At 45.1% G+C, this 17,159-nt stretch overlaps 1 protein-coding gene across 1 annotated transcript in view; it reads right to left on the reverse strand.

The window, feature by feature from the left end:
• The window catches only part of DSCAM (DS cell adhesion molecule), a 738,451-nt gene that overhangs the window by 153,864 nt on the left and 567,428 nt on the right, over positions 1-17,159 (reverse strand). The window contains exons 13-14 of the mRNA XM_068545703.1: positions 1,334-1,530; positions 244-340 (exon numbers count right to left, since the gene is read on the reverse strand). Of these exons, the coding sequence (XP_068401804.1) occupies positions 244-340; positions 1,334-1,530 (294 nt within the window). The remainder of the gene's footprint in view (positions 1-243; positions 341-1,333; positions 1,531-17,159) is intronic.

The following is a 17,159-nucleotide window of genomic DNA, read 5'->3' on the forward strand; positions in this document are numbered from 1 at the left end:
TGCCCAGTCATCCAAACCCAATTCCTTTACGAACTTTGTTCCCTGCGTTTTGGGGCTGCATATTGACATAATCATGAGATCTGCAAAATGATGCTTTAGCACCAACTTTGTACAGATTCAAAATTTTCTGAGGACTTGGAAGTGTGACATGTCAAGCTGAGGCCACACAGATTCCCAAGCCTGGGCACACACTTACTGTCCTGAAACAGCCGTGTTTCTCCCCCTAGGCTATGTCCATCCTACCTTGCACTGTGAGCTGAATTATTCCACGGTCCTCCCCATAAGAATTGATAGCGTGACAGGAGAAGAAGCCAGAATCTTCTCTTACCGTTGGCAAAATCTATGCGTAAAGCAGAGAGAAATCCATCTTACCCAGGAGAACGGAGCGAGGGAACAACTCAAGGGCTTTTGGCTGTAAAAATCTTCTCTCCACTCTCACCCTTCTCCCAGCCCCAAGCACACACATGTACACTCTCACAAACACACACACACACAGGGACACACAATTCTGAGAGCAAATTATTTCAGCACAATTGTAAATGTGCAGATGGATACAGTCAATGTAGACGATCTGTGTCAGCTGCCAGCTTGTTAAATTGGATGTGTAATTTATGTAGGATGTCACGGTCAGGTTGATATATATTCCCCATATACTTTGGTTTTTTTAATCTCATAGTGGATTTTTAAAGCATTCAAAGCAGCCTTGCCTGAGAAAACAGATCTATAAACACTGCAGTAAAGGTCTGGTCTCCCAGGACTCCAGGATTGGACCCTGGGAGTGAATCAATATCAGCGTTTCAAACACAAGGCTTTTTCTTTCCATGTGTGTCCTACGGCTTCATTTCTCCCCCATATTAAAAGAATCACCCAGCTAACTACCAGTGGTGCTAAAAGTTCTAAGAGACTGCAGTCCTTTTTCATGTTGGGTTTTTCCCCAAGAAACGAAATATTTTCCTTATAATATTTTTTGTCCAAGAACCCATCTAATTTTTCTTTTTACAGGAAGTTAAAACATGTGCACAACATAGGCTGTCATTCCGCCAGGATCAGCTGTCATTAAAAGACTCTGTTTCTCTCTTTCTTTTTATTATTACAATTGGGTTCCCTGCCATGTTCCCAATAATTTTACTCTTAACAATTTCATATATGATAAAGCACTATTTTTGCAGGCTACTCAGCAATCCCATTATGGGAAGGGGGAGAGACAGTGCTTCGTAAATGTTTCAAAAGCTGATTTGCTATTGGCTACCCATATGCACCCACTTATGTGAAAAGACAGGCTTATTCTGCCCATGAAGGTAGCTTCTCACCTGCCATGTTTGTCATGTTTTACCTGCAGAGTGGAAATCACCTCCTCTCCCACCTCCTTGACGGACACGAGATAGCGGGCCATTTCGGGGTTAATGATTCGGTCCTCCTTCTCCCAGCGGACCATGATGGGCTTCTCGCCATGGGCCGTGCAGCTCATTTCCTTCTTCTGACCCTGAGTGGCCAGGGTGGTGTTTGGATAGGACGTAATCATCGCAGGAACTGAAAACCCAAAAACGACACAACTTACTCGGCAAAGCAGGGTTCTCGGCTTCCCCCACCCTAACATGCAGCTCAGTTTCTTTTTTTCTTTCTGGCTGCACTGCGCTGCTTGTGGGATCTTAGTTCCCTGACCAGGGATCATGGAACCCGGGCCCCCGGCAGTGGAAGTGCAGAATCCCAACCACTGGCTCTCCAGAGAATTCCTGAGGAGGTGTTTCTTTGAAATAAAAGGCATTCAGGAAACTGCTGAGCAAGAATCATGATCAAGATAGTTGGAAGGTGGCAGAAAAATGAAACTGGACTAAATGAGCCCTAAGCAGAAATTGCCGTGCGGTTTCATACTCGTGGGGTGTTGCTCTCTTCCAATCCCTGTGGACGGCAGACCCACATCCCCTGGAACACACAGGACAATGGTGTGACTTGCTTATCTGATGGGAAAGGGGGCTTGCATTGAGAATTACACTCCTTCTGTAATCTCCCACATTTCTAACTCTCCTTGTCAGCTATGGGAACGAAACCGTGTTAGTCAACTGGGATGGAGCCCTGGCTGCTGGTAACCAATCCTTGAAGCGGCCTCTCGACACCCCATCCCACAGCTGGCACAAGTTTTTTTTTTTTTTTTTTTTAATTTATTTATTTATTTATTTATTTATTTTTGGCTGTGTTGGGTCTTCGTTTCTGTGCGAGGGCTTCCTCTAGTTGTGGCAAGTGGGGGCCACTCTTCATCGCGGTGCGCGGGCCTCTCACTATCGCGGCCTCTCTTGTTGCGGAGCACAGGCTCCAGATGCGCAGGCTCAGTAGTTGTGGCTCACGGGCCCAGTTGCTCCGCGTCATGTGGGATCTTCCCAGACCAGGGCTCGAACCCGTGTGCCCTGCATTGGCAGGCGGATTCTCAACCACTGCGCCACCAGGGAAGCCCCATGGCACAAACTTTTACAGTCACGTGGAAACCTTGGACCTATCCTTCTCCCATCGTTTACAGCAGGGAATCTCATCCCGATGCATTGAAAGAACAGGAACTTTACTTGTGAAACTTGTCCAGTTCCCTCTCTCCACCTCAAGATCCATCTGTAGACTCCCATCCTGGGCAATATGCCAGGAGACATGAGGCCCCAGGCCCTTGCCACAGACCACCTAGAAATGCTGGACAGTGTATAACAAACACCTTTTAAATGCATATTAAGTTTATAAGAAAGTGAGAGAAAACCCAGGAGCCAGAAACAAAGGTGGACGTTGAAAGGCCCCAGGTATTACAGTGCCGGTGCTTTGACTGCCTGTGAGGCAGGAGATAAAAGTGAAACTTCCGAGCAGAGCTCCCCAAAGGGCTCCATCCTAGGAGCAAGCCAATCACCACAAGTCAGTCAGTACATAAGACCGCACGATGGCAGAGGGAGAAGCAAACCGCCTTGGCTTGTGTTGCGAATGAAGAAAAACCATCTCCCTTGAGAATGTGTAGCTGGTCTGACTCTACATAGGTTCGGAGTCAAATTTCTGCTAAAGGATTGATGTGATGGTGACCCTAGTTTGGTAATGGGCCTGAGGAATCCAGCAAAAGCAAACAAAAACACATTCCAGAAGGATGGGTCCTTTATCCAGGCCCATCGAGATTCTCCCAGATAAACCTTCTCTAAACATGAACTCACAAAACAAAAATACAAAACACATGAGGAAACAATCTACTCTCATTGAGAATCAGCACCCGCCAAAGACTTCAGATGCTAGAATTACCAGACACAGAACCTGAAATAATCATACACAAAACGTTTAAAGATATTTTTAAAACATGAGAAAACAACAAGATGTTATCAAAAACAACCAGGAGGATTTAAAAAGAACTAAAGCAAATTTAAATTTTTCGCCTGTTTTTTAACCTCATTTTCCCAGTCACAGAAAGAAAGACCCTCCCTCATTTATAAGGTCAAGCTCACACTATGCTCTTTATATCCCACCTCACAGCCCTCCAGTGTCCCAACCCTGGGCACTTGACCATAGAAACACTGGGCCTTGTCCTGAGACTGGCACATACTGGGGCATGTCTTCCCCAAGGCCGGTCGGGAGGGTTTGAGACAAACAAGCCAGAGATCTACCAGCTTTGTAGCCTGAAGCCCCAGGGAAGACCCTGCACTGTGACGTTTCTCTATAGTCAGTGGGTGTGTGGCAGAGATAACAAGATGTGCAGTGGACAGATTCGGAACCTAGGAAAAGACACACTGCGAGTCCCATGTTTTAAAGAAAGCCGCCTACAGCCATGGTGAGATTCCTCTTCCTGCATATCTGAGAATTGGCAGAACCGGCTCTACCATCCCTAACCTTTGGTTCTCAACCCTCTCTTCCTCTGGCCTATTTAAGAAAAATTTTTAATTTTATTAACAACTTCACTGAGGTATAATTAACACACCACAAAATTCACCTGCTATAAGTGTACGAGTGAGTGGGTTTTAGGATTGTCTTCATGTCCTAGGGGGGCAGTAGCAAATGACCACAGGCTGGTGGCTTACGACAGAAATGTATTTTCTCACAGGTCTGGAGGCTGGCCCACAATTAAGATGACGTCAGGACTGTGCTCCCTCCAAAGGCTCTAGAGAAGAATCTTTCCTTGCCTCTTCCAGCTTCTGGTGGCCCTAGGCGTTCCTTGGCTTGTGGCAGCTTTGTTCCAATCTCTGCCCTCATCTTCACGTGGGTACTTCCTTTGAATGTTTCTCTGTGTCTTCACACGGATTTCTTGTAAGAACACCAGTCATCGGACTTAAGACCCGTTTTCACTCAGTATGACTTCATCTTAACCAATTACATCTGCAAAGATCCGACTTCCACATAAGGTCATATTCTGAGGTTCCTGGTGGATGTGAATTTTGAGGAGGCACTATTCAACCCAAAACAAGTGTATTTACATTATCCAACACATACACACACACACATTACTAGTACAACCCAATACAAGTATATAGAGTTGTATGATCATCACCACCTCAAATTTTAGAGCATTTAGATTACCCCAAAAGATTCTGCCTGTCCATTTATGGATACTTTCCTTTCCCACCCCCAGTCCTAGGCAACCACGAATGGACATTCTGTCCCTCTAGATTTGCCTTTTCTGGACATTTCCTATAAATAGGATCCTACAGTAAATATTTTTTTTTTGTCTCTAGCTTTCTGGATGTTTTTTCCACTGCGCATGTTTTCAAGGTTCATACATACTAGAGTGTGTACCCAGTACTTTTGTTCCTTTTCATTACTGAGTGATAGTTCACTGCATGGATAGACTACATTTTGTTCATTCATTCGCCAGTTGGTATACATTTGAATAGTTTCCACTTTTTGGATTTTACAAATAATGCAAACATTTGTGTAGAGGTTGTTGTGCTGACTTATGTGTTTATTTTTCCTGGGTAGGTTGCTAGGAGTGGAACAACTGGGTCACAAGGCAACTGTGTGTTTAACACTTTGGGAAACTGCCACACTATTTTCCCAAGTGGCCCCACCATTTTGCAGTCTCTATGTAAGAAGATTGGGCATGGAAAGAATGTTCCCCTTCAACCACGTGATGGAGACAGGCCCAGGCTGAGAAGCTGCAACCAGTCTCCTGCAGGCACTTCAAGATGATTGGCCAGAGACAACCTGGAAAAATACCCCCATATACGCAACCTAAGCAGCCCCTATTGCGTGCAACTCACTCCGAGTTCGCCTGTGTGCTCTTCCACACTTAATTTGCTTCTAATAAACTCTGTCTCTATTTCACAACCTTGGTCTCTTTGCTGAATTCTTTCTTCAAAGAAGACAAGGACAGAGGTCCTTCTTGCAGCGTTTCCATGGTCAGCATCAGTGGGGGAGCTCCAAGAGTAGAGATTGGATAAAGCTGCAAGAAGGTGAGCTGGCATAGTCTGCTCCAGCATGCTGCTTCCTCGCTGTGGAAACCCCAGGTCCACCGCGGTGCTTCCACTACAGAGCAGTTGAGGGTGGTGAAGAAGGTTCCAGGAGACGGAGATGCCTGCCAGCTGGGAGAACTAAGCAAACACAGGGACCGGAGCTGTCCCTCCTCTGAGATCTTGAAGGCAGAAGGCTTCCAGCGGTAGCCTGTGTAGGAGCATGAGAAGGGTCTATGGGTTCGTGAACCCGGGACGATGGTCCCTTCCCCAATTCTCCTCCTCGCTGAGGACAAGGTCTGAAGCCCTGGGAATTCAATGGCCCCAGGTAAAGGAGCCATGGACCGGTTCAGATAGCCACCAACCATGGGGCGCCAGCAGAGAGGAGGCTGGTAAGCACACCACTGGTGGGGCCCAAGGGAGGCATGGCACCCTCTTCAAGAGTGTCTCCCACAGCAGGGGAGGCTGGGCTGAAGGTCCAAGAGGAGCAGGGAGCAGAGTGGACCACTCCCCCCATCTCCCTGCTCCTGCCTTTGTCTTTGCATTATCTGGCATCAAACAGCTCTGGCTGCTACCGAACACTTTTGAACAAGGGGTGTGGAACTTGGACATCTTATGTGTGGATGGAGAGCTGAAAGAGGAAGCTCACAGCTTGACCAAGGGGGACCTGGACAAAAGCTTTGGACAGCTGTGCTTGGGGCCGTGGAGCACACCTGCCCTGCTGTGTAGAGCCCCGTGTGTGACCCCAGCCTGCCCAGCGCGCTGTGATGCCTGGGACCACTTTCCTGAACCTGGTGGCGGGGAGAGGCCGGGCTCACCTGGGAGGTTCTTTGGACATGTCTCCTTATCAGTTTTCCTTTAAACATGGAGTAAGAATTTTCTTTAGAGTGGCGTCATTTCAGTAAACCTCAACCATAGGGAATATATTTATGAAAAAATGAAGCAATCATATATCGTGTCTAAGAACCCTAAAATGGCCCCAAAATGTACAAAATGCAAACGTTTTAGCAGCAGGGGAAAGTCCCTGATGCTCTCTGTTTAATGTTTACAAGCAGGACACATGACTGCAGTTATGTTACTTTCCTGCCCATGGCAGATGGAAACCCACCCTTGGAGAGAGTGGCAGGCTACCAGGGGTGGGACCACCAACAAAAGGGAAGGAATGGAAGAGCTGATACGAGAGAGGGAAGTGTGACAGCACTGAGTAGGCATGAACCTCAGGATGCATGGTGATGCGGGGGCCACTTGAGTCCAGCAACTCCGGTGTCCCTCCTCCCCTCACCCCACACTCATCTCAGACACCCCTGAGTGTTTCCGGGGGCTCCAGAGGACCATCATTGTGGGTTTTTAAATGATGTTCCTGAACCATTAAAAAATGTTAAACTAGCCTGGTGTGGCTGGTTTAAAATGATTTAAAATACTTAAGATTTCTTTCCAAAATGACTAATAAAAACATTTTAAGTGTCCAAGAGGGTAGGAGAAGTCAGTTCTGTAGGCGATTTACTCTGTGCTCACGGATTCAAAATCTCTGTATAAGCATCCCTGAAGGTCTTCTTTCGAAAAATATACCAGAACGGAAGGTGGTGCTGTCATTTTCCTGGGAGGGATTTGGAGGGACAACCATTGACACTGCCACTGCCAGCAGACGACTGCCCTTGGTAGGATGTCCTCAGCAGTGGGTACCAGCTCCTCGGGATGTCCTCAGGGATGCCCAGGAACGTGAGTCAGGGTAACTGTTCCTGGTGAAGAACCCTTTTCCATGATAACGGCAAACCCCATATTTGTATATGTTGTAAAATTACTTATAAATTTGAAACACAGTTGACTTTTTAATTAAAAAATTTATGTTCTAAGGAGGCAAGTTATTTGAGAATCTCAAGATGCTTTCTTTTGCTTCTACAATCACTACATCTTTTAAAGACAGGAATTGGTTTCCCATAGTAAAATTATATATAAAATTATTATTTTATTTTATTTATAAAATGAATCTATTATTATTTTATTATTTTTATAATAAAATAATATTATAAAATTATTTTATAATTTTATAATATTTTATTATTATTTATACATCTTTGAGATCTGCATGTTAAATGTTTACTAGCACGCCACTGGGCATATGAGCAGAAGAATTTACAGACCAGAAATAAAATAATAGGAACATCATAAACGAAGTGAGGTCCCATCAGCCAAAATAAGTAGGCGGTTGTTTGGGGACATGCCCCCCACTTCTTATGCTTCCAAAATGGAGGGACCTTCCATCAGAACAGCACTCCTGACCTCTCTCCTGCATGATGGGGCAGTGACTTACTGATGTGAGAGCTGGGAAGGAACTAACCAGTGAGGCCCAGTCCCTTTGGGTTACCTGTTGGCAGAGGATGTGTGTCTTATCTGCAAACTTCCCATAATGATAGGGGATGTGTCTGAGTAAAAGGAGACCTGTACACCTCCCGCCTGGTCAGGGGCTGGGTGGGTAACTCTCCCTAATTCTAGATGTAGGATTTACAAACCCACATTCTCCAGAAGTCTCATATCAAACTACGCTACTCCTGTGTCTCTCCATTACTTGATTCTGAACCCAGTAGTATTATTTTGGGGGCCCCCTTAAACTCTAATAGTAGGTGTGAACTGTTGACCTTGAGCAGATATTTTCAGTTGCCTCCCCAAGCCCATTTTTTCTTTCTTTCCCCAGTTTTTAACAGGAGACATTATAAAAAAATCTATACCTGAATGAAAGAATGTATTTATGTGCCTTTCTTATAGTCAGGTATTGCCATATGACTGAGATCAAGGCAGTGATATATCTAAAACTTCTGGGAGGCATGCTCAGCTGGTTGGAATCCCTTTAGACTTCCTCTGCCTCCTCCTGTGCCAGCCTGAAATCAGGACCCGATAGCTGGAGCACCAGCAGCCATCTTGGATCATGAGGTGACTCTGAAGATGGGAGCTTGGGTTTCTGATGACACCCTGAAGCTATTACCCCAATCTGGCCTGCTTCGCTCCAGAAAAAAAAAAGCTACATGACAGAGAATTGAACTATTATGTTTATCCATTATTATTTTGGATTTTTCTATAATAGGAGACTGAGAATTGTTTTAAGCTGACCTTAACCATAGGTCCAGACTATCTGGGAAAATGTGGCATATATTCTACACTGTAAAAACAATTTCTATTGGCTGGCTCTGCAGAGGAGGATGTAGTGTATGACTTGTATAGTTTCCAAAACCACCACCAATTGAATACTTGTTGTTGACGGGTTAGGTTGTCATCAGCCTGTATAACATGGTAGTTGCCTGAATCTGAATCCTCAGGTGTGCCACGGGCTCACTGTGTGGCCTTAGACAGTCCCCTAACCATTCTGTGCCTCAGTTTTGGTTTTTGCCAGATGGAGATGATGATTGTTGAGAGGTTAAAGGAAGCCAGCCCACAGCACACAGTCAGTGTTACATGAGCATAGATCCACGGCCTCTCCGTGTATCTGATGGCAGGGATTTCTTCATGCCCCAGGAGAGGGGGGTCTTCAGATGAGGAATGAATGTGAATGTGGGCTTTGACTTGGGGGCTGTGGTCCGTTCAGGTCTTTGGGCACATCATCTTCATGAGGCTTCTTTACTAAAGACATCTTCAATTTGGCCTCATATCCACTAACCAAAATGTTTTTCTTATAAAGGCTGAGAGCTGTCATGATAATGAAAGATCCCAAAGCCACCAAAAGTGACCTCAATTGCAAAACGTAAATAAATCTGTTTTAGGCCCAAGAAGAAGAAAATATTTACTTCTCGTTCTTATCAAAGCTGGGAATTTAGCTTTAGAACGTGGCCCCCTGGTCCCTCCAGTAAGGAGCCTATTTCTACAACCTCCTGTGCTGAGCACAGAATAGAGAAACTCTGGTGGCAAAGCTGTGTTCTGGAAATTAATCCACACTGTCTCCCAGTGTCATGGGCATCTAAAGGTCACAGAGAGGATTTCTCAGTGTGCGATATTTGCTGAAAAGGGGAAAAAAAAGAAAGTTGTAAAGTGGCAGAGTGTGAAAAAATACAGATTTCCTGTGAGGACATGGTAAGTGTGATCACTTCCCAGGTCTGGGGTATTTAATCACTCTCAGTTCTTTACATTCCAATGAGAGTGAATCAATTCTACAATAAGGGTTTCTGTCCTACCTTATGAGCTGCTACTAGGGGAGGGAGCAAATGCATTGTGAAGGCTGGTGTTCACCTGAATGTAATCTCCTATCACTTTGAAACATCCAACTAGAGGAAGATATTATTGCTCTCCAAGAAAATGCAGCATTGCTTGGAGAACTTGCTTGTTTTCTGCCCTTTCCTTTTCTTACTAATGAAAAGCTTTATTGCATTCTACGTGGGAGAAGTGCCTCAACTAAATCCTGGCCCTCTGGTTTATGGTTTGTCCCTCTTACTCTGCAAAAAAAATGCTTCTTTTTTTAATCATATGTCTCTTTTGGAGGAGTGCCCCACCAAAATGGGTATTTTAGTTCTGGTTAATATTCAGAAACAGTCTGACAGGCCCATGTTCTGTCCTACCCAAGTATTTTCAGCCCTTTAAAGAAATGGTCAAAAGAATTTTTTTAAAGCAATCATTATCACGTCCCTTTGCAATGCTAATGTCTGAAGGCACAACCTTTTCCGTTGGTCACAGTCACGGGTGCAGAGAGTTGACAGCATGTCAGTGGAGCAGGGCTTTCTGCAAGGGTCTCTGAAGCATAACGAATGGATGGGGTAATGTAACAGGGATGGGTACCAAGGGGAGGCCAGAGCAGCCCTGCTAGTGGGTGCAAAGGAAATCCAGACCAAGAGGGCTTTGTTCAAAGATGGCTCACCGTGTGCTTCTCCTGCAAAACTTCCCATTAAAGAAAGTGCTGTTTTATTTCGTTACATACCGCTTTATAAATTTCCTTCAGAAACCAGGCTATCACCTAACAGCATCTTAATGTTCAGCAAATCTACGTTCTTATGGTTTAAGGGAGGCCCATCTGACCTACTTTCTCATAGGGTAGAGATGCAGGGGTAGAGTGGAGCCGCTGCCCACCCCCCCACCGCCCAGGGTGAGCCGATTCTGCATATGGAGATCAACTCTGCAGTCCAGTGATGCCACCTATTTAGCCTGAAATTGGCCACGGTGGGAGGATTTACACCACTGAAACCGACAAACGCTAGAAAGCAGGACTTTCTTCCCTCCCTCCACCCCCAACAGCTGGCTGCTTAACACTAAAGGATTTACCAGAACACTACATAGGACGGTATGTCGCTACGTGAATGATTTTAAAGGGTGTTCCCATCATGCCAGAAGCACTGAGAAGGTGTGAGTTTACCTAAGAGCGATAACCAACCTTACTCATAACAGTGAACCCTGCAAATATGAACAGCACATCACTGCATGTTTGGACAGGGAATTCAGCGATAAATTGAGGGACACACCGATTTTTCAACACAAGGAAAAAGAGAAAATAAAAAATTATATTAATAAATCACTGATAAGAAAGATTATTTCCAAACTTTCCTGCTTTACTGACTCTACCAATAGTACAAAACTGATCCTAACACAGTTTTATTTCTTTTCTTCTACCTCAGCTCTGCCAAAAAGACCACTGAAAAAGAAACAAAAGGAAATACCAGGTGTCCTGGATAAGCCGCAACTAGACAACATGCCTGTCAAGATAGTAGGGTTCAATCCCTTCATTTTACAGAGAAGAAAAGAGAAAATTAGAAAAGAGGAATGGGTGTCAAAGGCCCAAATGCAAGAGTCAACCAAGATCTGACTTTAATGAGTCGCATTCTAAAACCATCATTGTTATCAATAATGACTCCCATAGAGGGCAGCCAATCTTCCCAAGTGCCCAGGACCTCCCGTGTTTGAGCAGGAAAGACCTGCATCCTGGGGAGTCCCTCAGTCCCTCCACGTGGTCAGAACAGAGGTGGCAGAGGACGGTGTGGAGCTAAGAACGAGGCAACAAGGTTGCCCCAACACCCACGCTGGAAACCACCGTCGGGGACACACAGTCAGGGTTGCCAGCTGGGAGGGCCGGGGACGGAGATGTTCTGAGACATGAACACATTTTTTAAGCTACATCTGCTTCCTCTTTTTTTAGCTACTTCTTCAGATATTTTTTTACGTCTTCCCAACATTTGACTATAAACATTTTCAAACATACAGAAAGCGGAAGAGCCATATACTCACTGCCTGTGTTCCACAATGAACATTTCATGCAGAGATTTGAATCAAAATTTATTTTCACTATTATTTCATCAGTCAATCAAAAGTTACTGAACACCTAATTTTCATTATTCTGAATACAGAAAATAGGCTTAGGTGAAAACGTGAATCCGTGAGTGTCGCAAAGGTCAGGCACTAAGATGGCAGCCGTCTTCTGGAATTCTGCTGCTCAGGTTGGAGACCCCCTGGAAGTGCTTTACTCTGGACTCTGCAGCTGTGGTTTGGGATCTGGTGGCCTTGGGTTAGAGCGCTGGTCCTCTCAGAGGAGGAGAGGAGAAAGGGGACCAGGAGCAAGGAGGCTGGGCTCCAACCTCATGCTATCCATGGACATGATACCATGAGAGGGCAAGACCATTGGCTGCCCTGGGACTTGGTTTTCTCATCTGATTCATAGGTGAGCTGCATGGGACCAGGTGTTCTCAACCTGGCCTGCATCTCAGAAGTTGGAATCAGGCTGAAGAGTTTTAAAAATATAACAGTGTCTAGGCCCTACCCCAGATCAACTGAACCAGAGTCTCTGGGGGTCAGGCTTGGGAATGGATTTATTTAAAGCTCTTCTAGTGATCCTAATATACAGCCTGGAGTGAAAAAGCTCAACTGGAAAGCTCCAAGGCCTTGTCAGTTCTGACTGTCCTCCTCTTTCCATTTTCCTTACTAATCTCCCCTTCACTCCCTCCCTCCTTCTCTCCTGTCTACCTTCTTTCCTTCCTTTCATCTTATCCCTCTTTCTTCCTCTTTCTCCTTCTCTCTCTCTCTCTCTCTCTTACACACACCATCCTATAATAACAACAGCTAACTTTCATGCATCCTGACACTGTGCTGGGACATTTTCTATATACTGTGCAGGTATTCAATCCACACAACAACCTGATGGGATAGAAACGCTGGCCATAGAAATGACCCAAGACATATTTATAAGTGCCATTTTAAGTAGGTTCCAAATTATACTACAAATATGTGTGAAAGATGTAGGAATACCATTTCTAGCAGATTCATCGGATTTAAATTTATACGAACAGATGTCTATGCAGATGATCAAAGAGAACCAGACACCAAACACCTATTTTGAAGGGGAAAAAATTAAGATTAAAATATAAGAGAATTTTAGGATTCATTTCATATGTGACATCTTGTTCCCTTCCTCTTTATTTGTAAGTAAGGAAGCAGACCTGGAGGGTTTAAGGCTGGCTAAACAAGAACCCCTCCCTTTCTGTCCCTCTCCTACCCCTAATCCAAAGCTCTACGGCATCCAGTAAGACTAAAAAAATCAATATCATCATAAAAGTAATACAATAAAATTATCTTTACTCCCTAGATAAGGAATCTTTCTCTCCCCTCTCTTTCTTTCGCCAGGCTCTGGGGAAGCTAAGTGGGTCTAAGCTAAACCTCGTGAGGTAAATCATGCATCTGAACCTCTGTATCCTGCCAAGTTTCAGCTCAATTTTACATCCGTGATCTCACAGTACATGCGTGTCCTCAGTAGAGAAGGGAATGCTTAATTCCATGTACCCACACTAAAACAGAATCAGGGCAGGTAAACAGAATTGGAGTCTAAAGCCATGCAACAAGTCAATCAAAGACCTACAAGGAGAACCCGGGCCTTCTGGACCCAAGTGCAAAGCCTCTTTGCCTGACCATAGCTGAGGCCCCAAGGCTGGTCCACAGGGCACAGGACTCTGCCTGCTGGGGTGAGGGGTGCCAGAGCATCCTTGGAAGCCCCTCCATCTGGGGCTGGACCCATTCAGGGGAGATTTCCCCTGACGTCCTTGGTGGTTCCCTTTCCTCAGCTGCAAAATAAAGATCTCAACATCCCTCCTGCAAGCCTATTGCCTATTTGAGAGATGAGGTCGGCAGGACAGGCTCCATGATTTGTAGGTTCCAGAGCAAAACGAAAATGTGGAGACTTTTGTTAACAAAGCAGGAAAGAGGTGTCATTAAAGTTATAAAATATAAAGCCTTTTTTTCTTTCATCTTCTGTCTCTCTTTCTCTCCATGTGTCACAATGGAGATTTTAAAAAAATATTAAAACAGCTTTTTATTTGTCAATGTCACATAAGAATTTTAAGCAAGTTACACTATCTTAAAAAACACAACTAATGCTTTTTAGGAGAAACCCTTCCCTCCCCTCATCCCCCTCACGAATTAAGAATCTAAGAGAAGAAGTAACCATAAAACAAAGTTTTGCGGAATCCTTCATCCAGAGTGCTTACGTGATGATTAGGTTAATATTGTCTTCTTACAAAATTTCTCTTTTCCATTTAAAAAAATTCGTAGCCTTGATTGTTTATTACAAAAAATTCAGTACAAAAGTTTGATGTATTGAAAAATGCTTTTCCCCTCCCTCGCAGCACCATTTTATACATAGCAGAGAATAATCATCAGTAGATTGCTAATCCAGATGCAGCAAGATTTTCTATTTACTGTTGTGTCAACCCTCCCAGGCACCCAGGACACACCCTGGGACTTGCAAGCACATGTGTGCACCCTACTAGCTCAGGGTTCCCTTCCCCCAGGATGACCACCACACCCAGGCCATAGATGGGTGACCCCCAGGTACCGTGCGTGGCCCTCTGAAAGCTCTCTGCTGCTGCTGTCTCTGGCAGGGAGGCTCCCTTTACACCCCACGTGGGGCTGCCGTGGGGAGGCCGACCCCAATCTTCCAACCCACACCCAGGTCCCCATGGGGTGGAGGACGGGCAGTGAGGGCTGGGTGGATGCAGGGAAGGGGAGGCCTGGGGCCCAGGAAATGGGGGGAGGGAAGGCAGCTGAGCCTGTGAGGCCGGGAGGCGGCGGGAGGTGGGATGACTCAGGAGCTGAGTCTTCAAGTCCCCAGTTCGTGCTGCATTATGCCATCGGACTTCATTACAAAACACATTTAAAGACGAAATTATTAACACCTTCAAGATAGCAGCTGAAGAAGCTTAAACCCCAAGGGCAGGGTCCCTTGGGAGCTGGGAACCCCATGCCATGGCACTGACTGCATACCCTGGGCGCTGGCCCTCGATGCTGGTAAGTACCCAGCCTCCTAGGCAGACACAGCTGTTACCAGTAGACAAGAACAGCTTGGTTACCTGCAGGGGGTAACGAAGCTGGGAGGGACAGTCTCTCAGGCAAGGCTCGGGCACACTAACCGCAGCCTTGAACACGGACTGGATCCAGCAGGCTCCCCTACTCCCATCACCAGGGCAACCGTAATGAGAGAAGGGGTTGGTCCTCTTTCCAACACACTGCAGCCTCCCAATGTCATCTTTCCCTGTCACTGAGGTTCCTATCCTCACATCACCTGGGGCCACCGAGGAACCCATGGTCGCATGTCCCAGTCACAGCAAATGCACGGTATCCTCAGAATTCTTCTCCTCTTCTTTCTTTTTCTTTTTTAATTTTTATTGGAGTATAGTTGATTTACAATGTTGTATTAGTTTCAGGTGTACAGTAAAGTGAATCAGTTATACATATATGTATATCCACTCTTTTTTAGATTTTTCTCCCATATAGGCCATTATTACAGAGTATTGAGTAGAGTTCCCTGTGCTATACAGCAGGTCCTTATTAGACATCTATTTTATGTATAGTAGTGTGATATATGCCAGTCCCAATCTCCCAATTTATTCCTCCTGCCCCATTTTTCTCCTTCTCAAAAAACTGCGGTAAGATATTCATAACGTAAAGTGGATCATTTTAGCCACAATTAACCACAAGTCCGGTGGCATTAAGTGCATTCACATTGTTGTACATCCTTTACCATCATCGATCTCCAGAACTTTTTCATCCTCCTCAACTGAAACTCTGTCCTCATGAAGCAACAACTCCCCATCTCCATCCCCTAGCCCCTAGCCCTCTACCTCCTAGTGAATTTGGCAGTTTCAGGTACCTCCTATGAGTGGAATCAGACAGTACTTGTCCTTTTGTGATGGGTTTATTTCACCCAGCATAATGTGTTCAAGGTTCACCCGTGTTGTAATACGCATCCGAACTTCCTTTCTTTTCAAGCCTGAATAATATTCTGTTGTGCGTAGATACAATATTTTGTTTACCCATTTGTCCGTCGATGGACTCGGGTTGCTTCCACCTTTTGGCTACTGAGGACAAGGCTGCTATAATCACTGGTGTTCAGAGCATTATTCTTGAAAATGTCTGTTGCCCTTTGCTAGAGAAAATGGTTTGCAATTCTGTGCCTGCTTCTTTTCAACGTTCAAAGGCCGAGTGGCTTTTTCCCGGTTTGGGGTCTCTGCCTCTCAGCTGTATCTCTGTTTCCTCATCTGTAAGAACAATGGGTCCTCCAGCCTCCCGAGGCTGTGAGGAGAATTAATGAGATTATGTGCGTGGAAACCGCTGAGCGTGTCCCCAGAAAGGCCCCGCAGAAGCACAAAGTGCTATTATCACTGCTGCAGAATCAGAAATTCCTCCTGTCCAAATACATATTTGTCATAAAAGTTTCAGCAAGGAAGACTGCCTACCAGGCAGCTCTAATCCCCATAAAGAAAATGATTTCTCCAGCCAGGAATTAATATGTTCTTAGCACATACTAAAATATCTTCGCAGCTGGGTTATTATGCTTACATAATGAAGTTACTTTGATTACAACCATTAATCAAATACGTGTTTCCAAGCTACAGTGGGCTGCATTTGATGTGAAACTTTAACAAGAATGACAACATCTCCACTTCCTGGCAGCTTTGTCAGGGCCCCGTGACATGATTAAACTTGTCAGGGTAAAGACAGAGGACATTTAGGGTTCATATTACATTCACTCTGAACTTGTTTCAAGTCATGTTATTGGAAGAAAGTTGATTTATTTTGCATGACAAGTATAAGTATTAACCAATTCGCGTAGAGATAGGCCGGTCATTTCTTCCTTTTTTTTTTTTTTTTGGTCCTGTCATGTCTACAGAAGCTACATTTTGTCCAATAAGAAAACTTCCTAATAATTAGGTAGAAAAAAATCTATTAAGTAGACTTTGATTTTCTGCCAACAGTGAAAGTAAAAAATAAATTAAAAATTGTAAGAAAATAAACCGTGCATCGTGAAAAATTAAGTGAAGTCCAGAATATTAATCAGAACAACAATAATAATCAGCCATGTGCTAGCCAGCCCCCAAGGTGATCCCTGGTGATCCTCGCCTTCTGGTATGCAAACCCTGGTACAGCCCCTCCCCGCATTGTACCAGGGAGGTTGGTCTGCACAACCAATAGAATACTAAGTGGTAGCACATCACTCTGAGATTAGATTATAAAAGACTGCACTTCCACCTTGGGCACTGGAGTCCTGCCTCTCTCCTCTCTTTCTGATCACTGAGAAAAGGCTGCCGTCGTGTCACCAGGACACCCAGTGGCCCACGGAGAGGACCACGAGGAACGCCAAGTATCTAACCAACCACCCGTGAGGATCCAAGGCCTGCCATCAACCCCGTGCAGGAGCGTGGAGGTGGATTCTCTCCCGGCCAAACGTTCTCCCTTCTAAAGTATTCAGATACAGTTCTTGAAAGGCAAGGAGTTTCCGTGGAAACAGGACCAGCAGTTTCGCTTGGCTTAGGG

Source organism: Eschrichtius robustus, chromosome 6, assembly GCF_028021215.1.
Source record: "Eschrichtius robustus isolate mEscRob2 chromosome 6, mEscRob2.pri, whole genome shotgun sequence".
NCBI lineage: Eukaryota > Metazoa > Chordata > Mammalia > Artiodactyla > Eschrichtiidae > Eschrichtius > Eschrichtius robustus.